The 27,792-nt window shown below is 65.7% G+C and overlaps 1 protein-coding gene across 1 annotated transcript; it reads left to right on the forward strand.

Annotated features, from left to right (window-relative positions):
• LOC104308790 (G elongation factor mitochondrial 1) lies at positions 1-27,752 on the forward strand. Its single transcript, XM_054166830.1, has 17 exons — positions 1-153; positions 1,325-1,457; positions 2,589-2,793; positions 4,120-4,236; positions 6,410-6,560; positions 7,033-7,187; positions 8,120-8,204; positions 9,160-9,297; positions 10,511-10,612; positions 11,403-11,459; positions 11,941-12,078; positions 13,677-13,759; positions 22,194-22,356; positions 23,405-23,549; positions 25,727-25,887; positions 27,115-27,168; positions 27,365-27,752. The coding sequence occupies exons 1-17, from the start codon at positions 145-147 to the stop codon at positions 27,494-27,496; spliced, it is 2,028 nt and encodes a 675-aa protein (XP_054022805.1). The 5' UTR covers positions 1-144; the 3' UTR covers positions 27,497-27,752.
• Positions 27,753-27,792: the final 40 nt, after the last annotated feature.

Genomic DNA, 27,792 nt, shown 5'->3' on the forward strand with positions numbered 1-27,792 from the left:
GCCGCGGCGCCCTGCTGCCGGCTGTGCTCCTCGGCGGCGCTTCCCAACGAGCGGATCCGCAACATCGGCATCTCGGCGCACATCGACTCGGGCAAGACCACCCTCACCGAGAGGATCCTCTTCTACACCGGCAGGATAGCCCAGATGCACGAGGTCAGCAGCCGCGGGCAGGCCAGGGCAGGGCAGGCTCGGGGCAGAAGGGAGCCGCTGGGAGATGGAGCTCTGGAGAGCCCCCCGCAGAGCCACACAGTCACAGCAGGGCAGGGGCTGGAAGGGACCCCTGGAGAGCAGCCAGTCCAAGCCCCTGCCAGAGCAGGGGCACTAACAGCTTGGTGAACAGGCATGCACCCAGATGGGGCTGGAAAGGCTCCAGAGCAGGACACTCCACAGCCTCTGTGGGCAGCCTGCTCCAGGCTCCGGCAGCCTCACACCAAAGCTTTTCCTCATGCTGAGGTGGAGCCTCCTGGGTTCCAGCCCGTGCCCAGTGCCCCTCATCCTGTCACAGGACACCACTGGCAAGGCCCAAGAGCATGGATCTGCTGAAGAAGGTGCAGAGCAGCACAAGGGTGCTCCAAGGGCTGGAGCAGCTCCTGTGAGGACAGGCTGAGGCTTGGGGCTGTTCAGAGAAGAGAACCTTCTGGGGAAGCCTCAGAGCAGCCTCCCAGGGGGCTGAAGGAAGGGCTGCAGCAGAGCTGGAGAGGAGCTGTTTGTCAGGGCCTGTGCTGACAGGACAGGGGCAGTGGTCTGAAGGCAGGGCAGGGGAGGTTTAGGTTGGACAGCAGGGAGGAGCCCTCTGCTGTGAGGGTGCTGAGACACTGGGATGGGTTGTGCAGAGAAGCTGTGGACACACTGTCCCTGGAAGTGTTCTAGGCCAGGCTGGATGAGGCCCTGAGCAGCCTGGGCTGGTGGGAGGGGGTTGGAGCTGGGTGGTCTTGAGGCTGTGCTGCAGCTCAAAGCCATTCTGGGGCTGTATGAAACAGGGAGCCCAGGGCTCCAGGGATGCTCCCCTGTGGAAGCCACCCTGCAGATCCCTTCTCCAGGAATGGTCCTCAGGGGGGCACATGACAGTCAGGTGTGCAGGGGAAGCTGCAGATGAACAGATGAATCACACTCCAGAATCATGGAGCCATTTGGGCTGGAGGAGACCTTCGAGGTCACCCAGTCCCAGCACTCAGCACTGAGCCGTGGCCCTCAGCACCACATCCACACAGCCTGGGATGGGGACTGCCCTGGGCAGGCTGGGCCACTCTGAGCTCATGAAGCATCAGCCCTGCAGCTGGCAGGGCCTTGCTGAAGCCCCTCCTGGTGTGGTTTGTGTGCCAAGGTGAAAGGCAAGGATGGAGTTGGGGCTGTGATGGACTCGATGGAGCTGGAGCGCCAGCGGGGCATCACCATCCAGTCTGCTGCCACGTACACCATGTGGAAGGGCACCAACATCAACATCATAGACACCCCAGGTGAGCAGCTCAGGGGCTGGGAGGGGGCCCCTGGGCCAGCCTGCCTTCTGTGGTGGTCACTCAGGGGGAGCTCGCAGGCTGCCTGGGGCTGGAAGAGAGCTTGGAGTTGGTTGTGTCCGGGCACTGCCAGCTCACCACTGAGCCATGGCCTCAGCACCACAGCTCCACAGCCTGCAAACCCCCTCAGGGAGGAGGATCCAACCACTGCCCCGAGCAGCCTGGTCCTGACCCTGGGGAGGAAATTGTCCCTCCTGTCTAACCCAAACCTCCCCTGGGACCTGCAGGCCTTTTCCTCCTGTCCTCTCCCCCAGCCCCCGGCCCCAGCCCCCTGCGGGCTGGCCGCCCCCCCCCGGCCCCAGCCCCCTGCGGGCTGGCCGCCCCCCCCCCCGGCCCCAGCCCCCTGCGGGCTGGCCGCCCCCCCCCCGGCCCCAGCCCCCTGCGGGCTGGCCGCCCCCCCCCCCGGCCCCAGCCCCCTGCAGGCTGCCCGCGCCCCCCCCGGCCCCCGCCCCCTGCGGGGTGCCCGCCCCCCCCCCCGGCCCCCGCCCCCTGCAGGGTGCCCGCCCCCCCCCCCGGCCCCCGCCCCCTGCGGGGTGCCCGCCCGCCCCCCCCCGGCCCCAGCCCCCTGCGGGGTGCCCGCCCCCCCCCCCCCCGGCCCCAGCCCCCCTGCGGGCTGCCCGCCCCCCCCCCGGCCCCCGCCCCCTGCGGGCTGCCTGCCCCCCCCCGGCCCCAGCCCCCCTGCGGGCTGCCCGCCCCCCCGGCCCCAGCCCCCTGCGGGGTGCCTGCGCCCCCCCCGGCCCCAGCCCCCTGCGGGGTGCCCGCGCCCCCCCCGGCCCCCGCCCCCTGCAGGGTGCCCGCCCCCCCCCCCCGGCCCCAGCCCCCTGCGGGGTGCCCGCCCCCCCCCGGCCCCCGCCCCCTGCGGGCCGCCCCCCCGCCGCCCCCTCCGGCCCCCCCCCCCCCCCCCCCCCCCCAGCGCTGCTCTCCAGAGCCTTGGTTGCCCTTCCCCGGACCCCCTCCAGCCCCTCGGCGTCCTCCCGTGGCTGGCGCCGCGGAGCTGGAGGCTGCTGTGCCGGCTCTGCTCCCCCTGCAGCTGGCCAGCAGGGCTGGGGTCCCAGGGGCTCTGCTGCTCCCCAGGCCACGTGGACTTCACCATCGAGGTGGAGCGGTCGCTGCGGGTGCTGGACGGAGCGGTGCTGGTGCTGTGCGCCGTGGGAGGGGTGCAGTGCCAGACCATCACTGTCAGCAGGCAGATGGCACGGTACAGGGTGCCCTTCCTCACCTTCATCAACAAGCTGGACAGGCAGGGCTCCAGCCCAGAGAGGGCACTGCAGCAGCTCAGGTATTTACCCCCTGGGGGTGCAGATCCCAGCTCTTCCCAGAGCAGCTGAGTGTGAGAGGCTCTGAGAAGGCTTCTCCTGGGGGCAGGGTCCTGGGGTTGCAGTTCCATAGTGTCAGTCAGGGTTGGAGGGGCCCACAAGGATCATCTACCCCCCTGCCATGGGCCAGGAGGCCAGCACTTCACTGGAGGTTAAATCTGCATCTGACCCCCAGACCCTCCAGGAGACCAAGAGGTGCTGCCAGCCCAGGCTGGCAGTGCTGAGGAGCTGAGCTTGGGCATTGCTTTGGTTTATGGAACCTGAGCTTTTGTTTCCCCCCCTAGACTTTGGCAGGGCCCAGCAGGGAGCTGGCACAGTGCTGGGCATGGCTCACACCCCACAGGTGCTGCTTGTGCCTTACCTGCAGCCTGCCTGCTCTGTGGGACCCAGGGGGTAACAGTCATTGAGGCAGAAGCAGCTCCCCCAGGCAGGTGATGGATCTGAAGCTCAGCAGGAGCCAGCAGGGAGCACTGGCAGCCCAGAGAGCCAAGCAGAGCCTGGGCTGCAGCAAGAGAAGTGTGGCCAGCAGGGCCAGGGAGGGGATTCTGCCCCTCTGCTCCGCTCTGCTGAGACCACAGCTGCAGCTCTGGGGCCAGCTCTGGAGCCTCTGTGCCAGGAAGGCTCTGGAGGGGCTGGAAGGTGTCCAGAGCAGGGCCAGGAGGAGGAGCAGAGGGCTGGAGCTGCTCTGCTGTGAGCACAGCCTGAGGGAGTTGGGGTTGTGCAGGCTGGAGAGGAGAAGGCTCCCAGGAGACCTCCTTGTGGCCTTCCAGGATCTGCAGGGGGCTGCAAGAGAGCTGGGGAGGGACTTTGGAGGGTGTCAGGGAGGGACAGGACTGGGGGGGATGGAGCAGAACTGGAAGTGGGGAGATTGAGATTGGCTGTGAGGAAGAAGTTGTTGGCCAGGAGGGTGGTGAGAGCCTGGCACAGGCTGCCCAGGGAGGTGGTGGCAGCCTCCTGCCTGGAGGTGTTTGCAGCCAGGCTGGAGGTGGCTGTGAGCAACCTGCTGTGGGGTGAGGGGTCCCTGCCCATGGCAGGGGCTGGGGCTGGCTGAGCCCTGACCTCCCTGGCAGCCCTGGCAGCTGTGTGGTTCTAAAGCAGTTTGTGCTGGAGGTTGCTCTGCTGCAGCCACTCAGGTTCACAGCAGCAGTGGCTGCCATCAGCACTGGGGGGGTTGGCACTGTCCAAAGCAGCAGGGAGTGTGGCTTTGGGCAGGCTGGGCTGTGGGCACCTGGGGAGCAGTCCCTTTCCAGGGGGTTCTGTGGTGGTTTGCTCTTCTCTCCCTTTTCCAGGTCCAAGCTGAAGCACAATGCAGCTTTTGTTCAGATCCCCATTGGGCTGGAGGGCAACTTCAGAGGCATTATAGACCTGGTTGAAGAGAGAGCTCTCTACTTTGATGGGGATCTGGGGTGAGTTGGGGACCTTGGGCAGTGGGTTGGAAGTGCAGCAGGGCAGAGTTAGGTTGGACACCAGGAGGAAGCTCTGCACAAGGTCATCCTGTTCCAGCCCCCTGCCATGGGCAGGGACAGCTCCCACCAGCACAGGCTGCTCAGGGCCCTCAACACCTCCAGGCAGGAGGCAGCCACAGCCTCCCTGGGCAGCCTGTGCCAGGCTCTCCCCACCCTCACTGCCAACAATCTCTTCCTCCTCTCCACTCTCAGTCTCTCCTCTCCCAGCTCAAAGCCATTGTTCCTCAGCCTGGCACTCCCAGCCCTTGTCCAGAGTCCCTCCCCAGCTCTCCTGGAGCCCTTCAGGCACTGGAAGCTGCTCTGAGGTCTGCCTGGAGCCTTCTGCAGGCTGAGCAGCCCCAGCTCTCCCAGCCTGGCCCCGCGGCAGAGGTGCTTCAGCCTCTGACCATCTTGGAGGCCTCCTCTGCATCTGCAGCTGGTGCATCTGGGGGTGCCCTGGGGTGCTGCTGGGGGTGTGTGTGCAGCTGGTGGATGTGGGGTGCCCATGGGGGGGTGTGGGTGCAGCAGAGTGTTTTGGGGTGCAGCTGGTGGATGTGGGGTGCCCATGGGGGGGTGTGGGTGCAGCAGAGTGTTTTGGGGTGCAGCTGGTGGATGTGGGGTGCAGCTGGTGGATGTGGGGTGCCCGTGGGCTGTGTGTGTGTGCAGGCAGAGCGTGCGCTCGGAGGCCATCCCGGCGGAGCTGAGGGCGCAGGCGGCGGCGCGGTGCTGGGAGCTGGTGGATGTGGGGTGCAGCAGTGGGTCTGGGGTGCAGCAGTGGGTCTGGGGTGCAGCAGTGGGTCTGGGGTGCAGCTGGTGGATGTGAGGTGCAGCTGGTGGATGTGGGGTGCAGCAGTGGGTCTGGGGTGCAGCTGGTGGATGTGGGGTGCAGCAGTGGGTCTGGGGTGCAGCAGTGGGTCTGGGGTGCAGCAGTGGGTCTGGGGTGCAGCTGGTGGATGTGGGGTGCAGCAGTGGGTCTGGGGTGCAGCAGTGGGTCTGGGGTGCAGCTGGTGGATGTGGGGTGCAGCAGTGGGTCTGGGGTGCAGCTGGTGGATATGGGGTGCAGCTGGTGGATGTGGGGTGCAGCTGGTGGATGTGGGGTGCAGCAGTGGATGTGGGGTGCAGCAGTGGGTCTGGGGTGCAGCAGTGGGTCTGGGGTGCAGCTGGTGGATATGGGGTGCAGCTGGTGGATGTGGGGTGCAGCAGTGGGTCTGGGGTGCAGCTGGTGGATATGGGGTGCAGCTGGTGGATGTGGGGTGCAGCAGTGGGTCTGGGGTGCAGCAGTGGGTCTGGGGTGCAGCTGGTGGATGTGGGGTGCAGCTGGTGGATGTGGGGTGCAGCAGTGGGTCTGGGGTGCAGCTGGTGGATGTGGGGTGCAGCTGGTGGATGTGGGGTGCAGCAGTGGGTCTGGGGTGCAGCAGGTGGATGTGGGGTGCAGCTGGTGGATGTGGGGTGCAGCTGGTGGATGTGGGGTGCAGCTGGTGGATGTGGGGTGCCCATGGGCTGTGTGTGTGTGCAGGCAGAGCGTGCGCTCGGAGGCCATCCCGGCGGAGCTGAGGGCGCAGGCGGCGGCGCGGTGCTGGGAGCTGGTGGATGTGGGGTGCAGCTGGTGGATGTGGGGTGCAGCAGTGGGTCTGGGGTGCAGCAGTGGGTCTGGGGTGCAGCAGTGGGTCTGGGGTGCAGCTGGTGGATGTGGGGTGCCCGTGGGCTGTGTGTGTGTGCAGGCAGAGCGTGCGCTCGGAGGCCATCCCGGCGGAGCTGAGGGCGCAGGCGGCGGCGCGGCGCCGGGAGCTGGTGGATGTGGGGTGCAGCTGGTGGATGTGGGGTGCAGCAGTGGGTCTGGGGTGCAGCTGGTGGATGTGGGGTGCAGCTGGTGGATGTGGGGTGCAGCTGGTGGATGTGGGGTGCAGCAGTGGGTCTGGGGTGCAGCAGGTGGATGTGGGGTGCCCGTGGGCTGTGTGTGTGTGCAGGCAGAGCGTGCGCTCGGAGGCCATCCCGGCGGAGCTGAGGGCGCAGGCGGCGGCGCGGCGCCGGGAGCTGGTGGATGTGGGGTGCAGCAGTGGGTCTGGGGTGCAGCTGGTGGATGTGGGGTGCAGCTGGTGGATGTGGGGTGCCCGTGGGCTCTGTGTGTGTGCAGGCAGAGCGTGCGCTCGGAGGCCATCCCGGCGGAGCTGAGGGCGCAGGCGGCGGCGCGGCGCCGGGAGCTGGTGGAGTGTGTGGCCAACGCCGATGAGCAGCTTGGGGAACTGTTCCTGGAGGAGAAGATTCCTACAGCTGCTGAGCTGAAGGTGCCTTGGTGGTGGTTCCCCTCCCTGTGCACAATGGGAGCTGAGGGGGGGGGAGGGGCTGGGGCAGAGGCCTGCCTGTGGTGCCCAGCGGCAGGACGGGAGGCAGGGAAGGGGCACCAGGAGGTGCCACAGGGAGGTGAGGGCCAAGGAGAGGGCAGCTGAGCTCTGGCTCAGCCCCAGGGAGCTCTGGTGATGAGCAGAGTGCAGAACCTCTGTCAGGAGGCTCTTGAGCAGGGCAGCAATGGCTTCAGGCACAGAATCACAGCCAGCGTTCAGCCTGGCACAGAGCCTCCGGAGCACCGAGTCCAGCCCAGAGCCCTGCTCGGCAAAGCTCAGCCTAAGCCAGAGCCCCAAGCAGCCAGCCCAGGAGTAGAGATGGCCAGAGGGAGGACCTGGACCGCTGCCTGGCTGCAACCCCCTCAGGCTGCTGCAGCTGCTGCAGGGGGAGAGTTAGGAGCCTGCTCTTTTGCAGCTTGCCATCCGAAGAGCGACGCTGAAGAAGTCCTTCACCCCGGTGCTGGTGGGAAGTGCTTTGAAGAACAAAGGAGTGCAGCCCCTGCTGGATGCTGTCCTGGAGTACCTCCCTGACCCCTCAGAGGTGGAGAACTTTGCTATCCTGAACCAGGGGTGAGTCTGTGCAGGGAGGCATGGAGGGCTGGGGAGCTGCTGCCCAAAGCAGGCAAAATATGGAGCAGGAAGCTGCTGAGAGGCCACAGCAGCGCTGCTGAGTGCTTGGTTGTGCTCACATGAGGCTGCAGGAGCTGGGGCTGCTCAGCCTGCAGAGGAGAGGGCTCCAGGGAGAGCTCAGAGCAGCCTGGCAGTGCCTGAAGGGCTCCAGGAGAGCTGGGGGGGGACTCTGGACAAGGGCTGGGAGTGCCAGGCTGAGGAACAATGGCTTTGAGCTGGGAGAGGAGAGACTGAGACTGGAGATGAGGAAGAGGTTCCTGGCAGTGAGGCTGGGGAGAGCCTGGCACAGGCTGCCCAGGGAGGCTGTGGCTGCCTCCTGCCTGGAGGTGTTGGGGGCCAGGCTGGATGAGGCCCTGAGCAGCCTGTGCTGGTGGGAGGTGTCCCTGCCCAGGGCAGGGGACTGGAGCTAGTGCCAGGCCAAGGGGCACACACTGGCACCCAGGAGGCTCCATGTGAGCAGGAGGAGAAAGTTGTTTGGTGTGAGGCTGCTGGAGGCCTGGAGCAGGCTGCCCAGAGAGGTTGTGGAGTCTCCTGGTGTGGAGAGCTTCCAACCCCCCCTGGGCATTGTGCTGCTGGGCAAGCTGCTGGGGGTGCCCTGCTGGAGCAGGGCTTGGGCTGGGGGAGCTCCAGAGGTCCCTTCCAGCCCCTGCCCTGCTGGGCTGTGGGATGTGAAGGTCTGACACAGTCTGAGCCTCCTCTGAGCACCTGCTGCAGTGTCTGAGGTGGTTCCTGAGAGTGTGAGAGCCACATCTGTGAGCAGCTTTGATTCTGCTACCACCCTGTTGGAGCTGGAGGCCCTCAGGGGTGGTCTGAGGTTGGGCTCATCTTTGGCTTCACAACATAAACTCCCTCTGCACCTCTCTTCTTCTAAGGGATTCTAAGGGTGGCAGCAAGTTCCTGCTGAACCCTGCTCGAGATGACTCCCAGCCCTTCATAGGCCTGGCTTTCAAGCTGGAGGTAAGAGCTGCCCCTGGCCCCTCCTGGCACAAACCCAGCAGAGGCAGGGCACTGCCTGCAGGAGCTGCTGCTGCCTGCAGGCCCCGGGCAGGCTGAGAGCTGAGCCCATGGCAGCCTCAGGAGGGTCAACCAGACCAAGGGCAAGGTCCTGCAGCTGGGGCAGGGCAATCCCAGGCACTGCTATAGGCTGGGCAGGGACTGGCTTGAGAGCAGCCCTGAAGGAAAGGCCTTGGGGGTGCTGGGAGAGAAGCTCAGCAGGAGCCAGCAGGGAGCACTGGCAGCCCAGAGAGCCAAGCAGAGCCTGGGCTGCAGCAAGAGAAGTGTGGCCAGCAGGGCCAGGGAGGGGATTCTGCCCCTCTGCTCCACTCTGCTGAGCCCACAGCTGCAGCTCTGGGGCCAGCTCTGGAGCCTCTGTGCCAGGAAGGCTCTGGAGGGGCTGGAAGGTGTCCAGAGCAGGGCCAGGAGGAGGAGCAGAGGGCTGGAGCTGCTCTGCTGTGAGCACAGCCTGAGGGAGTTGGGGTTGTGCAGGCTGGAGAGGAGAAGGCTCCCAGGAGACCTCCTTGTGGCCTTCCAGGATCTGCAGGGGGCTGCAAGCAAGCTGGGGAGGGACTTGTGAGGGTGTCAGGGAGGGACAGGACTGGGGGGGATGGAGCAGAACTGGAAGTGGGGAGATTGAGATTGGCTGTGAGGAAGAAGTTGTTGCCCAGGAGGGTGGTGAGAGCCTGGCACAGGCTGCCCAGGGAGCTGCTGGCAGCCTCCTGCCTGGAGGTGTTTGCAGCCAGGCTGGAGGTGGCTGTGAGCAACCTGCTGTGGGGTGAGGTGTCCCTGCCCATGGCAGGGGGCTGGGGCTGGCTGAGCCCTGAGCTCCCTGGCAGCCCTGGCAGCTGTGTGGCTCTGTGCCCCTGGGGCTGGCAGGGCTCCTGTCTGACTGGGGGCTGTTGGTGCTGTGTGGCAGGCCGGGCGCTTCGGGCAGCTGACCTACCTGAGGGTGTACCAGGGGCAGCTGCGCAGGGCTGAGCACATCTACAACACCCGGACCGGCAAGCGGCTGCGCGTCCAGCGCCTGCTGCGCATGCACGCCGACACCATGGAGGTGAGTGCCGGCTGCCCGGCCCGGGGCGCTGCTGGGCAGCCCGGGAGCGGCCCCTGCCCCGCCGGGCTCTCCCCCTGCCCCGCCGGGCTCCCCCCCTGCCCCGGCAGCCTCTGCCCGCCGGGCTCGCCCCCTGCCCCGCCGGGCTCCCCCCCTGCCCGCCGGGCTCTCCCCCTGCCCCGCTGGGCTCCCCCCCTGCCCCGCCGGGCTCTCCCCCTGCCCCGCCGGGCTCTCCCCCTGCCCCGCCGGGCTCTCCCCCTGCCCCGCCGGGCTCTCCCCCTGCCCCGCCGGGCTCTCCCCCTGCCCCGCCGGGCTCGCCCCCTGCCCCGGCAGCCTCTGCCCGCCAGGCTCTCCCCTCCCCTCCCCTCCCCTCCCCCTCCTCCCCCCCCCCAGCGGCCCCTCCCCACTCGCCTGCAGGGGCTCTGTCCGAGCCTGCACTGAGCTCTCCTGCGCTGCTGCGGCTGCCGCTGCAGCCCCTTAGCTGCTGGTGGTCCCCAGGGCTCCCTTCTGGGGCAGCCTCCTTCAGGTGGACTTCAGTCCCCTTCAGAGTGGACCCTCAGAGGTTCACAGATTGCATTGGGTTGGGAGGGACCTTCCAAGGGCATCAGAGCTGCAGGAGAGGCTGAGCCCCCCCAGGCTGTGCTGCCTGCAGCCTGCCCTGGCCAGGCTGAGAGCTGGGGGAGAGGAAGCTCAGGAGGTGCAGCCAGGGCAAGGGCAGGGTCCTGCCCCTGGGGAGGAACAACCTCCTGCAGCAGCACAGGGAGGGGGAACCTGCTGGGGAGCAGCTCCAAGGGGAAGGAGCTGGGGGACAACAAAGTCCCCATGAGCCAGCAGTGTGCCCCTGGGGACAAGGAGGCCAAAGGTGGCCTGGGCTGCATGGAGAAGAGTGTGGGCAGCAGGGCAAGGGAGGTTCTCCTGCCCTCTGCTCTGCCCTGATGATGCCACAGCTGCAGTCCTGGGGCCAGCTCTGGGCTCCCCAGTTCCCTGGAGCAGAGCTCTTGGTGCTGCCTTCACAGCCATAAGGCAGAAGAAGTTGGCATCCAAGCTGAGCTCTCCCTGTTGTGCTCTGAGGAGCTCTAAAGAGCCTTCAGCCCAGCTGGGACTGCCAGAGGAGCTCAGCCTCCAAGCTGTCGAGCACAGGCCTTGGGGCCCCTCTGAGCAGCAGCTGGGAGCTCTCAGGGCACTTCTGGTGCTGAGTGACCTTTTCCTTCTGAAGGATGTCAATGAAGTGTATGCAGGAGACATCTGTGCCCTCTTTGGGATTGACTGTGCCAGTGGGGACACCTTCACTGATAAAACAAGCACAGACATCTCCATGGTGAGCCCCCTGCCCCTCCTCCCTCCAGCCACTGCCCCCTGGATCACTCCTGAGCACTCCTTGGGTGCTCCCTGCTGCAGCTCTCCTTGGTCAGTGCTGCCCCTCTGGGAACCACCTCCCCAGGGCCTGGGGGAGCTGCACTCCAGCTGTGGGGACCCTCTCTGGTCCCTGTGTCCAGCAGCATCCAGAAGGGCCTGGAGCAGCCCACAGAAGGCCAACAAAGCTGCTGGGGGTTGTGCTCTGTGCTGGGCACTGGGGAGGACACAGCTGGAGCCCTGGGTTCAGGTGTGGGTCCCTCACTCCCAGAAGGACACTGAGGAGCTGGAGCAGGGCCAGAGAAGGGCAGGAAAGGTGGGGAAGGGGCTGGGGACCAGGGCTGGGGAGGAGCAGCTGAGGGGGCTGGGGGGGTTCAGCCTGGAGAGGAGGAGGCTGAGGGAGACCTCCTTGCTCTCTGCAGCTCCCTGAGAGGAGGCTGCAGCCAGGGGGGGGCTGGGCTCTGCTCCCAGGATGAGAGGAAATGTCCTCAGGGGGAGATTTGGGTTGGAGATGAGGAACAGTTTCTGTCACAGAAGGGTTGTCAAGGCCTGGCCCAGGCTGCCCAGGAGGGGTCCCTGGAGGGGTCATAAAGCTGTGGTGCCAAGGGGTCAGTGGTGAGCTGGCAGTGCTCCATGAGCCCAACCCTGGGGCTCCAGAGGACAGCCCCCAGCTGGGGCTCAGTGCTTGTGGAGGGGTGAGCTCAGCAGGCAGAGTGGAGCTTGACTCTGTTCCTCTTCCCTGATGGCTGCTGCAGGAATCCATCCACATCCCTGACCCTGTTGTCTCGGTGGCCATGAAGCCTTCCAACAAGGTAGGAACCTGGGAATCAGCTTCCTGCCCCCTGAGCTGCTCCTCTGCTCCTTCCCTGGGGCTTCCCAGCTCCCTGGGGGCCCAGGGGCTGCAGTCAGCAGGTTTGCAGTGCTCTGCCTGGAGTGGGTTAGAGCAGCACACAGCTGCTGGGGAGGAGCCCTTGCACCCAGAGCTGGTGGCCTCCAGCTGGCTGAACTGGGGCTTGAAATACCTGGGGGGGAGAGACACAGCTCCACAGGGCTGCCTGGGCCTCAAAAGATAACCTCAGGAGGGGAGAGAGGAACATTGGAGGCCTCTTAGATGTATGACTGCTGGGTAGGAGGGGAGGCTGGGGCTGGGGCTGGTGCTGGGTGGCTGCCCCCTGAGGCTGGGGCTGGGGCTGCTGCTGGGGGCTGCCCCCTGGGGCTGGGTGGATGCCCCCTGAGGCTAGGGCTGGTGCTGCTGCTGGGGGCTGCCCCCTGAGGCTGCTCCTTGCCTCCCAGAACGACTTTGACAAGTTCTCCAAGGGCCTGAGCCGCTTCAGCAGGGAGGATCCTACCTTCAGGCTGCACTTTGACGAGGAGAGCAAGGAGACCATCGTTTCAGGCATGGGGGAGCTGCACCTGGAGATCTATGCCCAGGTAGGCAGCTTCCAGCTGGCCCCTGCTCCTGGCTGCCTTCCCAACCACCAGGCCCCTTCCCCTCCTGGCTGAGCCCAAGATGGAGCTGCAGCTGGGTGAGCAAGGCCACCCTTGGCACCAAGGTCAGGGGGTGGTTGGAGCTGCACAGCTGCCCTCAGCCTGTGTGCAGACCAAGGGGAGGGGGCAGAGGAGTGCTGAGGGCTTCGCAGCAGGGAGGCCTGTGGCAGCCAGGGGCACAATTGTGGCTGCTTAGGGAGGGGCCTGCACTTCCCAGCTCTGGGAGACTGCTTCCCCATCCTCACTGCTGAAGAGTCTGTCCTCCATCCCTGGAGGTGCTTGGAAGCCACTGAGGAGTGGTGCTGAGGGCTCGGCGCCAGGCTTGCAGGGGGGTTGGAGTTGAACTGGAAGGAGTTTCTCCAGGCAGAATGGATCTCTGCAGTGCTGCTCTGCTGAGGGCTTTGCAGGCTGCTCTGCTCAGCTTCCTGCCTGGAGTGCCTTTCCTTGTGGGCCAAAGCCACAGGAATCCCTTTCAGTGCAGCACCAGAGCTTGCTGGGGCTCCCCAGGAGTCCTGCAGTTAGCCCTGTCCTGAGCACTGCCTGTGTCCTCTGAGGCCACTCCAGAGTGAGAGATGAGGCAGGAGGCAGCAGCTCTGGGAGGGATTTATTGGCTTCAAGCTGACCTCTGCCTTTGACTCTAACACAGCCAGTGTAGCTGAGGTGGGGAAAGGGTGAGGAAAGGCTGAGCTTGGGTGAGCTTTGGGCTGGAAAACCTCAACTGGGCTGAAATGATGAATGCTGTTCCCCTTTCCTGTGCCTGGAGCAGTGCCTGCAGGGCTCCTGCAGGAAGGCTGCAGAGAGACTTCTCCTGAGGGGGTCTGAGCCAGGCCCAGGGGAATGGTTTGGAGCTGAGGCAGAGCAGGGCTGGACTGGAGCTGAGGAAGAAGTTCTTCAGCAGGAGGGAGCTGAGGCTCTGGAATGGGTTTCCTGGAGAGGTTGTGGCTGCCTCTTCCCTGGGGGTGTTCCAGGCCAGGCTGGGTGAGGCCCTGAGCAGCTGAGTGTAGCTGAGAGGTGTCCCTGGGCATGGCACGGGGCTGGAGATGAGCTCTGAGCTCCCTTCCAGCCTGAGCCACTCTGGGATTCTACATCTCCCAGACAAGGCTGACTACAGAATCTGGGCTGGAAGGGACCTCCAGAGCTCCCCCAGCCCAGCCCCTGCCCCCAGCAGGGACATCCTGCCCTGCAGCAGGCTGCCCAGAGCCCTGTGCAGCCTCACCTTGAACAGCTCCAGGGCTGGGGCCTCACCTGGCAGCTCCCTGGGCAGCCTGCTGCAGGGTTCCAGCAGCCTCCTGGGGCAGAGCTTGTTCCTCACACCCAGTCCCAGTCTGCTCTTGCTGGGTGTGCCAGGGAACCATGCACACCATTGCCAGAGAGCAAAGCAGCCCCAAGCCACCAAGCTCCCCAGAGCAACCCACCCCCAAGGCAAGAGCCTGCTTAACCCTGCTGAGGTTCCTCACTGCAGAAAGAGCTGCAGCTCAAATCACTGCCACTGCACTGCTCCAGGGCAGCAAGGTCACTGCCTTCTGTTGTCTCCTCTGCAGAGGATGGAGAGGGAATATGGATGCCCCTGCACCATGGGGAAGCCAAAAGTGGCCTTCAGGGAGTGCATCTCCTCGGCTGTCCCGTGAGTATTGCTTCTGGAGCTGAGGGGCTGGTGCACAGTGGAGGCTGGAGCAGAGAAAGAGCCCCTTGGATTCTCAGATCAAAGCACAGTGTACAGGAAGAGGCCAAAAACTGGCCAGAAAAGGCCACAAATTGGCCAAGAAGGCAAATGCTCTCCTGAGGTGCAGCATGAGTGTGGCCAGCAGGCCCAGGGAGGTTCTCCTCCCTGCTCTACTCTGTCCTAGGGAGGCCACAGCTGGGTTCTCCAGGTAAAGAGGGACAGGGAACTGCTGGAGAGAGTCCAGGGGAGGCTGCAGAGCTGCTGGGGGGCCTGGAGCAGCTCTGTGAGGAGCAGAGGCTGAGAGCCTGCAGAAGAGCAGCCCCAGAGGGGAGCTAAAGGCTGGGGGGCAAGAGCCTGGGGCCAGGCTCTGCTCAGTGGTGCCCAGGGACAGCACAAGGGGTAGAGGGCACAAAGTGGCAGCCAGGAGGCTGCATCTGAGCAGGAGGAGAAAGTTGTTTGTTGTGAGGGTGCTGGAGGCCTGGAGCAGGCTGCCCAGAGAGGTTGTGGAGTCTCCTGGTGTGGAGAGCTTCCAACCCCCCCTGGGCACTGTGCTGCTGGGCAAGCTGCTGGGGGTGCCCTGCTGAGGCAGGGCTTGGGCTGGGGGAGCTCCAGAGGTCCCTTCCAGCCCTCTCCCTGCTGGGCTTCTGTGCTTCTGTGGGAAGTTCCCCTGAGGAAGGATTTGTGCCTTCAATCCCTGCTTGCACCCCAGCCCAGCACCTCCTCTGCCCTCCCCCCAGGTGCTGGCTGTGGCAGTGCAGCACTCCCTGGCTGCAGCTCTGTCACTCCAAGCTGTGCTGTGCCTGGCAGCTGGCCTGTGTGACCTGCACCCCGTGCTGGGGGTGCCACAGGACCCTCATCTGCCAGGGGATGATCTCCTGCAGGGAGAAAACACAGCTGGAGAAAGGCAGAAGGAGCTGAGTGCTGTGACAGAGCCTCCTCCAGGCTGCTCAGCAGGAGGCTGAGCAGCAGCAGCAGTCAGGGCCCAGCACCTCACAGCCCTCTGAGCTCTCCAAGCATCTGAGCCTCTCCTGCAGAGCCTTTGCAGCCTGTGCTCTGCTCCCTGCTGCCCCAGCTGCAGTTTGCTTTCAGCTGGGCCAGGTTTGTTGCTCAGGCCTGTCTGTGTGGGGCACCCCTCTCTGGCACCTGTTCTTCAGCACCAGGCAGAGCCTGCAGTTCTGTGCTGTCCCCCAGCAACTCCTCCTCCTGGAGCACTTAGGAACCAAGCCAAGGTAGCTGGGAGTGGGGTGGGAAGCAGTGAGAGCCTTGGTGGTCATCAGTGGATGATTTCTCACAGGAGGCTGCACAGCTGGGAGCTTCTCTTCCCCAGCTGCTGTTCTCAGAGCATTTGCTCAGCTCACAAAGTGAGGAAGGAGAGCAGCAGAGAGTGCAGACAGTGTGCTGGGAGCCACAGTTCCTGCTGCTCCCTTCTCAGGGGAGCTGCTGGCTCCCTGCACTGCTCCACCACTGCTGGCCTCTGGCACAGCAGCTCTGGGGAGCTCCAGCTGCAAAGCAGCTCCAGGGTGCTGCCAGCTGCTTCTTCCCTTCATCCCTGGCCTGTTTGGCCACAGCATCTCCCAGGAGGTGAGGAGCCAAGTGCTGAACCTCTGCCATTCCCAGCCAGGCCCAGGGGCAGCTGCCAGCTGGGGCAGAAGCTGGCAGGGCTGGGACAACTCTGCCCTCCCCTTGGGGCTCTGCCCTCCCCCTGGGACCCCTCAGCAGCTGCAGCTCTGAGCTGGGAGGCTGCCCAGCTCTCAGCCTGCAGAGGAAGGCTGACTCCAGCAATCCACTGCTGTCCAGTGCAGTAACTCAGCTAGCTCTCCTGGCAGCTCAGATGCCCAATGGAACCAAGGCTGTACCTGGGACACCAGCTCGTGAAGCAGAACCAGGTAGTCAAATTCCAGATACTCATCTCTTCTTCTCTGGAAAGAGAAGATGGGAAAGGATCAGTCTGGGGCTCCCCCTTCCCCCCAGCACCCTTGGGAGATCTGAATCAGCCCTCTTCACTCAGCAGAAAACCTCTGCTGCAGATCAGTTCCAGCTGGCAGCTCCTCTGCAGGTGGAAGCTTCTTCTCACGTCCAACCTAAACCTCCCCTGGGGCAACCTGAGGCCATTTCCTCCTAGGGAGCAGAGCCCAACCCCCAGCTGGCTGCAGCCTCCTCCCAGGGAGCTGCAGAGAGCAAGGAGGTCTCCCTCAGCCTCCTCTGCTCCAGGCTGAACACCCCCAGGGCCCTCAGCTGCTCCTCCCCAGCCCTGCTCTCCAGACCCCTCAGCTTCATTGCCCTTCTCTGGCCCTGCTCCAGACCCTTCTTGGAGTGAGGAGCCCAAAACTGAAGCCAGGATTTGAGGTGCAGCCTCCCCAGTGCCCAGGCCGGGGGGGGCAATCCCTGCCCTGCTCCTGCTGCCCACAGCACTGCTTGTGCACAGCCCTGCAGCATCTGAGCACTTGCAGGCAGCCCTCAGGGGGAGCAGAACATGGACAAGCCCTGGGCTGAGCGGAGAAGCCCTGCTCCCACGGGCAGGTTCTGCCTGCCCCCCTCCTGCCCAGAGCTTCCTGGGCAGCACTGCCTGTGCTCAGTGGCAAACACCTCCTTGGAAGCACTCAGAGGCAAGAGGAAGTGGAGGCTGGTGTGTGCTGGGGGCTCTGCTCCCTGTCTGTGCTGGCACACCCCCTGAGTTCTCTTGGCTCCCCAGGGGGTGATGGCTGCTCCTCATGTGAGCAGGACAGGGGAAGGGCAGGGGGAGCAGAACCCAAACTCTGCCTTGGAGACAAAGCAGACCAAGAAGTTGAGAGACAGCTGAGTGGTCCTGCTGAAGAAGCTGGCTGCAGCTCTTCCTGGCACAGCTGCTTGTCCTGAGCCCCCCTCCCCCTGCTGCCCACTTACCACTTGCTTGACACGTTTGACCTGGGCCAGCTGCAGCCTGGTGCTCTCGGTGGAGTTCTGCCAGATCACATAGCCAGAGGCCACCCAGGCCAGCAGGTGGAGAGGCTCCATCTCTGGGGACACGCTGCCCTGGCTGTCTGGCAAAGAGAAGGGACACAGCCATGAAGCTGCTGCAGCCAGCAGCAGAGCCTCAGCACCTCCCAGCAGGTGCTCAAGTCACCTGGAGCAGCTCTGCTGCCAGCACAGCCAGAGCCAGCAGCAGACTGCTGAGGGCAGAGGGAGCAGCAGCAGGCAGAGCTCAAGGACAGGCACATGCAAATCAGCTGCCAGGTCTGGACTGCAGGGGAGAGTTTATGATTGACACCACCCTGAAAGAGAGACAGTGAAGCAGGATGGGTTCAGAGTGAGGCCTGCTCCCCCCTGGTCATGGAAAGGGTTGGAAGGGACCTGAAAGCTCAGCCAGCCCCAGCCCCCTGCCAGGGGCAGGGACCCCTCCCCCCAGCCCAGGCTGAACACCTCCCATGTGGGCCATGGAACCACCACGGGCTGAGCTCAGCTTGGCCTCTGCCCATGGAGGGCTCCTCCTCACCACTCCCCTCCCTGGTACCTGGAATGTCTTCTGCCAGCAGCTCCTGCTCCAGGCTCCTGACTCGGTGGTAGAAGAGCTGATCTGCTCCAGCTGTGGCCCTGAGCTCCCCCTCGAGGGTGACCTGCACAGCTGGAGCAGGGCTTGGGCTGCCCAGGTGATAGAGCACCTCAGCAGTGCAGCTCAGAGTGCTGTCCTGTGGGGTTGATCAGGTGGATGAGTGCCTGACTCAGGGCAGGTCTGATCAGGGCAGTCTGCACCTCTGCAATGTTTCTGCCTGGGGCTGCCAGTTCTCTCTGGAGGCTGCTCCCCAGAGCCTTGTGATGAGGACAGGGAGAAAGCCATTCCTGGCCCCTCAGGGCACTCTGCTTTCAGCCCTGACAAGGGGCAGCAGTGGTGGTGCTCAGAGAGCTTCAGCTCGAGATCCAAGCCCAGCAGGAAGTCCTCCTCTGGAAGCATTTGGTTGTGGCCCAGGGGTGGGCAGCAGATGGCTGGGGGCAAAGTTACCTCTTGGTGACACTGAGCCTTTGGGGACCAGTTTGGGATACAGAATCACCTCCAACACTAGAGCAAGGCTCAGGGCTGGGGGCACTGCCCACAGCTGGGGCAGCAAGGCTCAGGGCTGGGGGCACTGCCCTCAGCCAGGGGCAGCAAGGCTCAGGGCTGGGGGCACTGCCCTCAGCCAGGGGCAGCAAGGCTCAGGGCTGGGGGCACTGCCCTCAGCTGGGGCAGCAAGGCTCAGGGCTGGGGGCACTGCCCTCAGCTGGGGCAGCAAGGCTCAGGGCTGGGGGCACTGCCCTCCGCTGGGGCAGCAAGGCTCAGGGCTGGGGGCACTGCCCTCAGCTGGGGCAGCAAGGCTCAGGGCTGGGGGCACTGCCCTCAGCTGGGGCAGCAAGGCTCAGGGCTGGGGGCACTGCCCTCAGCGGGGGCAGCAAGGCTCAGGGCTGTGGGCACTGCCCTCAGCCAGGGGCAGCAAGGCTCAGGGCTGTGGGCACTGCCCTCAGCCAGGGGCAGCAAGGCTCAGGGCTGGGGGCACTGCCCTCAGCCAGGGGCAGCAAGGCTCAGGGCTGGGGGCACTGCCCTCAGCCAGGGGCAGCAAGGCTCAGGGCTGGGAGCACTGCCCTCAGCCAGGGGCAGCAAGGCTCAGGGCTGGGGGCACTGCCCTCAGCTGGGGCAGCAAGGCTCAGGGCTGGGGGCACTGCCCACAGCCAGGGGCAGCAAGGCTCAGGGCTGGGAGCACTGCCCTCAGCCAGGGGCAGCAAGGCTCAGGGCTGGGGGCACTGCCCTCAGCCAGGGGCAGCAAGGCTCAGGGCTGGGGGCACTGCCCTCAGCTGGGGCAGCAAGGCTCAGGGCTGGGGGCACTGCCCTCAGCTGGGGCAGCAAGGCTCAGGGCTGGGGGCACTGCCCTCAGCCAGGGGCAGCAAGGCTCAGGGCTGGGGGCACTGCCCTCAGCCAGGGGCAGCCAGGCTCAGGGCTGGGTGCACTGCCCTCAGCCAGGGGCAGCCAGGCTCAGGGCTGGGGGCACTGCCCTCAGCCAGGGGCAGCCAGGCTCAGGGCTGGGGGCACTGCCCTCAGCCAGGGGCAGCCAGGCTCAGGGCTGGGGGCACTGCCCTCAGCCAGGGGCAGCCAGGCTCAGGGCTGGGGGCACTGCCCTCAGCCAGGGGCAGCCAGGCTCAGGGCTGGGGGCACTGCCCTCAGCCAGGGGCAGCCAGGCTCAGGGCTGGGGGCACTGCCCTCAGCCAGGGGCAGCCAGGCTCAGGGCTGGGGGCACTGCCCTCAGCCAGGGGCAGCCAGGCTCAGGGCTGGGGGCACTGCCTTCAGCTGGGGCAGCAAGGCTCAGGGCTGGGGGCACTGCCCTCAGCTGGGGCAGCAAGGCTCAGGGCTGGGGGCACTGCCCTCAGCTGGGGCAGCAAGGCTCAGGGCTGGGGGCACTGCCCTCAGCCAGGGGCAGCAAGGCTCAGGGCTGGGGGCACTGCCCTCAGCTGGGGCCGCCAGGCTCAGGGCTGGGGGCCCTGCCCTCAGCTGGGGCAGCAAGGCTCAGGGCTGGGGGCACTGCCCTCAGCTGGGGCAGCAAGGCTCAGGGCTGGGGGCACTGCCCTCAGCTGGGGCAGCAAGGCTCAGGGCTGGGGGCACTGCCCTCAGCTGGGGCAGCAAGGCTCAGGGCTGGGGGCACTGCCCTCAGCCAGGGGCAGCAAGGCTCAGGGCTGGGGGCACTGCCCTCAGCTGGGGCAGCAAGGCTCAGGGCTGGGGGCACTGCCCTCAGCCAGGGGCAGCCAGGCTCAGGGCTGGGGGCATTGCCCTCAGCCAGGGGCAGCCAGGCTCAGGGCTGGGGGCACTGCCCTCAGCCAGGGGCAGCAGAACCCAGAGATGGCTCTTTAAGGCACAGCAGTGTTGGCAAGCTGCTGCCTGCAGACTGTGACTCAAACTGAACTCACTGTGGCAGTGACATCTTCCAACTCCAGTTCCAGGTGGTACTTGTGCCCAACATCAGCTATGTCCTGCAGAAGGCAGAGGAAGAGCATTGCTTGGGGGAGAGGCTGAGTTCCTGTGACTGCAGTCACTGAGGGCTGTGTGCTGGCAGGGTCCTGGAGCTGCATCCCCTCTCCTAGCTCTGTTGCCCCTCTCTGGCCCTACTCCAGCCTCTCAGTGTCCTTCTTGGAGTGAGGAGCCCAAGACTGAAGCCAGGATTTGAGGTGCAGCCTCTCCAGTGCCCATCCCTGCTCATACTGCCCACACCACTGCTGCCCCAAGCCAGGCTGGTGCCAGCTGGGCACCGCTGGCTCATCCTCAGCCACTGTCAGCGGCTCCCAGCCGCTCTGCCCCCAGCCTGGAGCCTTCCTGGGGCGGTGGTGCCGCAGGGGGCGGCAGTGCCGTCCTGGGTCACAGCCTCAGCACCCCGCAGCCCCCGTGGGCAGGCCCAGGAAGCAGCGCAGCAGAGCAGGGCCCGGCCCCGCTGCCGGCCCGCACCTCACCTCCCGGCGTGCTCGGCGGACTCCGCGCAGCGCCAGGGCGCGGCTGGGGCCCCCCCGCCGGTAGCAGAGGTAGGCGGCGGCCAGCGCTGCCGCCCGGCTGGCCGGGAAGCCGCTCGGGGAGAGCTCCGTGGCGGTGTCCAGCGCTGCCGCCCGGCTGGCCGGGAAGCCGCTCGGGGAGAGCTCCGTGGCGGTGTCCGGCGCTGCCGCCCGGCTGGCCGGGAAGCCGCTCGGGGAGAGCTCCGTGGCGGTGTCCAGCGCTGCCGCCCGGCTGGCCGGAGAGTGGCTCGGGGGCAGCTCCATGGCGGCGGCGAAGCCTCTTCCTCTTCCAGCGGGGCCGGGGTCGGGCGAGGCTGGAGAGGGCCGGGGCCTGGGTAGGCGGGGCCTGGAGAGGGGCGTGTCCCGGGGCGGAGCCTGTGCCGGGGCTGGTCTCGGGGCGGTTCCTCCTGCCCTGCCCCGGGCGCTGCGGAGACCGTGGGCGAAGCTCTGCGGACTGTGCCCCGGTAGGCTTCGCCCGTGGGTGGCCGTGGGTGGAGGGTTGGCCGCCGTGGTTGGCAGCCCAGGCTGCTGTGCGGCGCTGTGGCCGCTGTGCGGCGCTGTGGCCGTTCTGTGGTCGCTGTGCGGCGCTGTGGTCGCTGTGCGGCGCTGTGGCCGTTCTGTGGTCGCTGTGCGGTGCTGTGGCCGCTGTGTGGCCGTTCTGTGGTCGCTGTGCGGTGCTGTGGTCGCTGTGTGGCCGTTCTGTGGTCGCTGTGCGGTGCTGTGGTCGCTGTGCGGTGCTGTGGCCGCTGTGTGGCCGTTCTGTGGTCGCTGTGCGGTGCTGTGGTCGCTGTGTGGCCGTTCTGTGGTCGCTGTGCGGTGCTGTGGTCGCTGTGTGGCCGTTCTGTGGTCGCTGTGCGGTGCTGTGGTCGCTGTGCGGCGCTGTGGCTGCTGTGTGGCCGTTCTGTGGTCGCTGTGCGGTGCTGTGGTCGCTGTGCGGCGCTGTAGCCGCTCTGTGGCCGTTCTGTGGTCGCTGTGCGGCGCTGTGGCCGCTGTGCGGTGCTGTGGTCGCTGTGCGGCGCTGTAGCCGCTCTGTGGCCGTTCTGTGGTCGCTGTGCGGCGCTGTGGCCGCTCTGTGGCCGTTCTGTGGTCGCTGTGCGGCGCTGTGGCCGCTGTGCGGTGCTGTGGTCGCTGTGCGGCGCTGTAGCCGCTCTGTGGCCGTTCTGTGGTCGCTGCGGCTTCACTTCCAGAGTAGTTTCTAGTTTCGTATTGCTGCCTTTCCCTCTTGACTGTTTCTTTGGCTGTGGCTTGCAATTAAGGTCAGAGGATCCCAGCAGGGCAGGGGCTGGAAGGGAGCTCTGGAGCTCCCCCAGCCCCTGCTCCAGCAGGGCACCCCCAGCAGCTTGCCCAGCAGCACAGTGCCCAGGGGGGGTTGGAAGCTCTCCACACCAGGAGACTCCATAACCTCTCTGGGCAGCCTCACACCAAACAGCTTTCTCCTCCTGCTGACATGGAACCTCCTGGCTGCCACTTTGTGTCCTTCTGTGGACTTTGTGGGTGGAAGCAGCAGGCTTGTGCAGGGGGAAAGCCAAACTGTTGTTATTTAGCCAGCAAAACTTAGAAGCCTGAAGATAGAGAGCCCTGAGCAGCCTGGGCTGGGGGCAGGTGTCCCTGCCCAGGGCAGGGGCTTGGAACTGGATGAGCTTGGAGGTCCCTTCTAACCCAAGCCACCCTATGGCTCTAAGCTGCTGCTTCCTGTGGCTGGTTTTGGAGGCATGTAGCTCATCCTGATCCCTCAGCTCCCTGCTTGCCAGATGAAGAGCTGTGGTGCTCCCTGTTTGGGTACTGACTGCCCTGAGCTGCTGTTCCAGCTGCTCTGCTGGCATTTAGCCCTTACCAAGAGCAGGGTGGGAATGTTTTCCCCTTCGAGCCCTGTGGTTTGTGTCCTGAGTGCTGTGCCTGGGGGGTTGGTTGCTCTTAGGTTTGAGTTCACACACAAGAAGCAGACTGGAGGAGCAGGCCAGTATGGCAAAGTCATTGGTTTCCTGGAGCCCCTGGAGCCGGAGGACTACACGAAGCTGGAGTTTGAGGACAGGACCATTGGCACCAACATCCCCAAGCAGTTTGTGCCTGCTGTTGAGAAGGTACAGAAGGTTTCTTCCCCTCTGTGTATCTAACATGACAAATGCTGCCTGGGGTTGCTTTCCTGGCACCTAGCCACCTCTGGTCACTCTCTTGCCCCAGGCCAGCAGGCTCTCCCCACTGCTGGGGTGGGAGCAGGGCCAGAGGAGTGTGGCTTTGCTCCATCCCTAGGCTTCCCAGGGAACTCAGAGCTGCTCTCTGTGTGCTGTGGTGGTGTGTCCTTGCTCCATGCCTGCGGCACTGCAGAGGGTTGGCTTTCCTCTGGTGCTCTCAGAAACCCTTCCTCTTGAATCTGCCTTTCTCTTTTGCTTTTGGCTGTGGGCAGACAATTCTGCCTGAGCCCCAGCCTGGACCCTTCCCTGTGCTCCTCTGGGGGCAGTCCTGTGGAAAACTGCCATCCAGTGACTCTTCCTCCATGAAACACCAAAGAGTCTTTCTCTTCCCTCCCTCCTCCAGGCTTCCTCTGCCCCCGTCCCTCGGGCACTGTGTCATTCAGCATGGTCTTTGAGCTCCTCAGCCTCCAACAATCCCTTCCTTACTCCATGATAAAACACTCCCAGGTTTTTTTGGCCAAAAAACACCCCCAAAACATCCCAGGATCTTGGGGGTTGAGTGGAGGGAGCTGTGCTTCCCACGTGGAGCAGCCATTGGGCTTTGGAGCAGAGGAAAAGCAAAGCCCCAGAGCAAAACTTCTGCTGGCCCTTCGCTTGCTCCCTCCTGCCGGGGCAGGGAGGTTGGTCTGGAGGATCTCCAGAGGTCCCTTCCAACCCCCTACCCTTCTGTGATTCCTCCTTTTGATACTTCAGAGTGAAACTGAGCTGCCCCAGCAAGGTTTGCCAGCGCTGGGGGACGGAGAGCTTTCCCCAGTGCCCTGTTCCCCCATGCCAAGCACCGGCAGGTTGCTTCAGTTCCTGTGGGGCTCCCCTTAGAAGAGCCCATGAAAGGTTTTGAGGGCCTGCAGCTCTGGTTTCAGCTTGCTGCCTTTGGCAGGCTGTTGCTGGTGCTGCCCTGTGCTGTGCACACCGCTGAGGTTGAGCTCTCCCCTGCCAGGGGTTCCGGGAAGCCTGTGAGAAGGGGCTGGTGTCCGGGCACCGGATCTCGGGCGTGCGCTTCGTGCTGGAGGACGGCGCTCACCACATGGTGGACTCCAACGAGATCGCCTTCACCAGGGCAGGAGAAGGAGCCCTAAAGCAAGGTGTGAAGGGAGCTGCTGGAGCACCTGCTCCTGGTGCTGTGCTGGTGGAGATAATGGCCTCGGGAGGGCTAAGAAGATGCTGAGGGGGCCTGGAGCAGCTCTGCGAGGAGCAAAGGCTGAGAGCCCTGGGGCTGAAGTGCCCAGGGCTGCGTGGGGCTGCGGCAGGAGCTCCCTCCTGTGCCCAGGGCTGCGTGGGGCTGCAGCAGGGCTGCAGCAGGAGCTCCCTCCCGTGCCCAGGGCTGCGTGGGGCTGCAGCAGGGCTGCAGCAGGAGCTCCCTCCCATGCCCAGGGCTGCGTGGGGCTGCAGCAGGGCTGCAGCAGGAGCTCCCTCTGGTGCCCAGGGCTGTGTGGGGCTGCGGCAGGGCTGCAGCAGGAGCTCCCTCCCGTGCCCAGGGCTGCGGCAGGGCTGCAGCAGGAGCTCCCTCCCGTGCCCAGGACTGCGTGGGGCTGCGTCAGGGCTGCAGCAGGAGCTCCCTCCCGTGCCCAGGGCTGCGTGGGGCTGCAGCAGGGCTGCAGCAGGAGCTCCCTCCCGTGCCCAGGGCTGCGTGGGGCTGCGTCAGGGCTGCAGCAGGAGCTCCCTCCCGTGCCCAGGGCTGCGGCAGGGCTGCAGCAGGGCTGCAGCAGGAGCTCCCTCCCGTGCCCAGGGCTGCGTGGGGCTGCAGCAGGGCTGCAGCAGGAGCTCCCTCCCGTGCCCAGGGCTGCGGCAGGGCTGCAGCAGGGCTGCAGCAGGAGCTCCCTCCCGTGCCCAGGGCTGCGGCAGGGCTGCAGCAGGAGCTCCCTCCCGTGCCCAGGACTGCGTGGGGCTGCGTCAGGGCTGCAGCAGGAGCTCCCTCCCGTGCCCAGGGCTGCGTGGGGCTGCAGCAGGGCTGCAGCAGGAGCTCCCTCCCGTGCCCAGGGCTGCGTGGGGCTGCGTCAGGGCTGCAGCAGGAGCTCCCTCCCGTGCCCAGGGCTGCGGCAGGGCTGCAGCAGGGCTGCAGCAGGAGCTCCCTCCCGTGCCCAGGGCTGCGTGGGGCTGCAGCAGGGCTGCAGCAGGAGCTCCCTCCCGTGCCCAGGGCTGCGTGGGGCTGCGGCAGGGCTGCAGCAGGAGCTCCCTCCCGTGCCCAGGGCTGCGTGGGGCTGCGGCAGGGCTGCAGCAGGAGCTCCCTCCCGTGCCCAGGGCTGCGTGGGGCTGCAGCAGGGCTGCAGCAGGAGCTCCCTCCCGTGCCCAGGGCTGCGGCAGGGCTGCAGCAGGGCTGCAGCAGGAGCTCCCTCAGGTGCCCAGGGCTGCAGCAGGGCTGCAGCAGGAGCTCCCTCCCGTGCCCAGGGCTGCGTGGGGCTGCAGCAGGGCTGCAGCAGGAGCTCCCTCCCGTGCCCAGGGCTGCGTGGGGCTGCAGCAGGGCTGCAGCAGGAGCTCCCTCCCGTGCCCAGGGCTGCGGCAGGGCTGCAGCAGGGCTGCAGCAGGAGCTCCCTCCCGTGCCCAGGGCTGCGTGGGGCTGCAGCAGGGCTGCAGCAGGAGCTCCCTCCCGTGCCCAGGGCTGCGGCAGGGCTGCAGCAGGGCTGCAGCAGGAGCTCCCTCTGGTGCCCGGGGCTGCGGCAGGGCTGCAGCAGGAGCTCCCTCCCGTGCCCAGGGCTGCGTGGGGCTGCAGCAGGGCTGCAGCAGGAGCTCCCTCCCGTGCCCAGGGCTGCGGCAGGGCTGCAGCAGGGCTGCAGCAGGAGCTCCCTCCCGTGCCCAGGGCTGCGGCAGGGCTGCAGCAGGAGCTCCCTCCCGTGCCCAGGGCTGCGTGGGGCTGCAGCAGGGCTGCAGCAGGAGCTCCCTCCCGTGCCCAGGGCTGCATGGGGCTGCGGCAGGGCTGCAGCAGGAGCTCCCTCTGGTGCCCAGGGCTGCATGGGGCTGCGGCAGGGCTGCAGCAGGAGCTCCCTCCCGTGCCCAGGGCTGCGTGGGGCTGCGGCAGGGCTGCAGCAGGAGCTCCCTCCCGTGCCCAGGGCTGCGTGGGGCTGCAGCAGGGCTGCAGCAGGAGCTCTCTCCCGTGCCCAGGGCTGCGTGGGGCTGCAGCAGGGCTGCAGCAGGAGCTCCCTCCCGTGCCCAGGGCTGCGGGGCTGCGGCAGGGCTGCAGCAGGAGCTCCCTCCCGTGCCCAGGGCTGCGGGGCTGCGGCAGGGCCGCTCCGGGGCTGGCTGCAGCGCAGTGTCGCGGTTGCAGCGATGGAGGGCGCTGTGGTGCGCATCCTGGAGCCCGTCATGGCGGTGGAGGTGATGGCTCCCATCGAGTTCCAGGGCGCGGTCATCGCGGGACTCAACCGGCGGCACGGCGTCATCACCGGCCAGGACGGCACCGGCGACTACTTCACTCTCTACGCTGAGGTCTGGGCTGCTCCTGCCCTCTGCCTTCCCTCCCTGCTCCTCCTTTTCCTTCCTCACCTCACCCCAGGCACAGCTGAGGCAGAGGCACCTGGGGCCCTGGGGTGGGCTGGTGGTCACAGGCACACAGGATGGCAGGGCTTGGAAGGGACCCCCAGCGATCATCCAGCCCAAGCCCCCTGCCAGAGCAGGAGCAGAGACTCCAGCACAGGGCACACAGAACACATCCAGACAGGGCTGGAAAGGCTCCAGAGCAGGAGACTCCACAACCCCTCTGGGCAGCCTGCTCCAGGGCTCTGGGAGCCTCCCAGTGCAGAAGTTCCTCCTCCTGCTGAGCTGGAACCTCCTGTGCTGCAGTTTCCATCCATTGCCCCTTGGCCTATGGCAGGGTGCAGCTGAGCAGAGCCTGGCCCCTGCCTCCTGACCCCCAGCCCTCAGCTATTGATGGACATCTATTACATCCCCTCTCAGTCTCCTCTCCAGCCTAAGCAGCCCCAGGTCCTTTGCAATCTGGTGGTGCAGCCTCCCAGTGAGAGGTACAGAGGGAAAGGTCTCTCTGGCAGAGACTTGTCCTCCACAGCCCTTCTTTCAGGTCCCCTCTGCACATGAATCTGTTCTCCTGCTAGGTCACATCAGCTCTGCTTCTGGCACCTGGGGAGGGTAGATTGAGAGCTGGGCCAGTACCAGCTTCATGCAGCTCAGCAGAGCCAAATGCAAGGTCCTGCAGCTGGGCCAGGGCAATCCCAAGCACAAATCCAAGCAGGGTGGGGAGCAGTGCTGGGGAGAAGGACCTGGAGGTGCTGGGTGATGAGTTCAGTGTGAGCTGGAAACAGCCCAAAAGGGAACAGCCTCAAGTTGCCCCAGGGGAGGTTTAGGTTGGCCATGAGGAACAATTTCTTCCCCAGAGAGGTTGTCCAGGCCTGGCCCAGGCTGCCCAGGGCAGTGGTGGAGTCCCCATCCCTGGAGGGGCTTCAGAGCAGTGGAGAGGTGGTGCTGGGGGCCATGGGTTGGTGCTGAGCTGGCAGTGCTGGGGGAAGGCCTGGACTGGGTGATCTTGGAGGCCTTTTCCAACCTAAATGATTCTGTGAAACTCAGCTTAATTGGGGGGGTGGGGGGGTGGGTGTTGGGCTGGATGACCTTTAAAGGTCCCTTCCAGCCCAAAGCATTCTGTGAGGCTGGACCCCACCAGGGGAGGCAAACCCTCTTGTTCTGCCTCTGCTTGGCTTTCAGGTGCCCCTCAATGACATGTTTGGGTATGCCACTGAGCTGAGGTCGTGCACAGAGGTGAGTACCCTCTGGGGGGCTGTGGAGTCTGCTGGGGTGGAGAGCTTCCAACCCCCCCGGGCACTGTGCTGCTGGGCAAGCTGCTGGGGGAGCCCTGCTGGAGCAGGGTTTGGGCTGGGGGAGCTCCAGAGCTCCCTTCCAGCCCCTGCCCTGCTGGGATCCTGGGATGCTCTGACTTGTGTCTCCTGCTGCCCAGGGCAAGGGGGAGTACACCATGGAGTACTGCAGATACCAACCCTGCTCCCCCAGCGTGCAGGAGGAGCTCATCAACAAGCACCTGGAGGCAACAGGCAGACTGCCTGCCAAGAAGGGGAAATTCAAGAGCTGATGTTGAGCCCTGTGCTGACCTTGTTCCCCCTGAGTTCACCTGGGCCACCCTCCTGCCCTGCCCCTGGGGAGGAGCAGCTCTGGAGCCTGTGCACTGCTGCCTGGGGGAAACACTTGCTGGACAGATAGGAATGAGCAGGCTGGAGATGGCAGCTCCCAGCTTCCCTTCTGCCTCTCCAGGGGGGGTTGCTCCAGCTGAGGCTGGCCTGGGTTTTTTTCACTGCCTGGCAGGGCTTTGGTTTCTCCCCACCCCCAAAATAAAAGCAATGAATCATTTCAGAGCACTCTCTGTGTCCC

This window comes from Dryobates pubescens, chromosome 13 (genome assembly GCF_014839835.1).
Source record: "Dryobates pubescens isolate bDryPub1 chromosome 13, bDryPub1.pri, whole genome shotgun sequence".
In the NCBI taxonomy this organism is placed as follows: domain Eukaryota; kingdom Metazoa; phylum Chordata; class Aves; order Piciformes; family Picidae; genus Dryobates; species Dryobates pubescens.

Bases quoted from the DNA above. Each gene is read 5' to 3' on its own strand.
- LOC104308790 (XM_054166830.1), top strand. The intron at 6,561-7,032 runs GTGCCTTGGTGG...GCTCTTTTGCAG, and splicing joins CTACAGCTGCTGAGCTGAAG to CTTGCCATCCGAAGAGCGAC. The intron at 9,298-10,510 runs GTGAGTGCCGGC...TTCCTTCTGAAG, and splicing joins TGCACGCCGACACCATGGAG to GATGTCAATGAAGTGTATGC.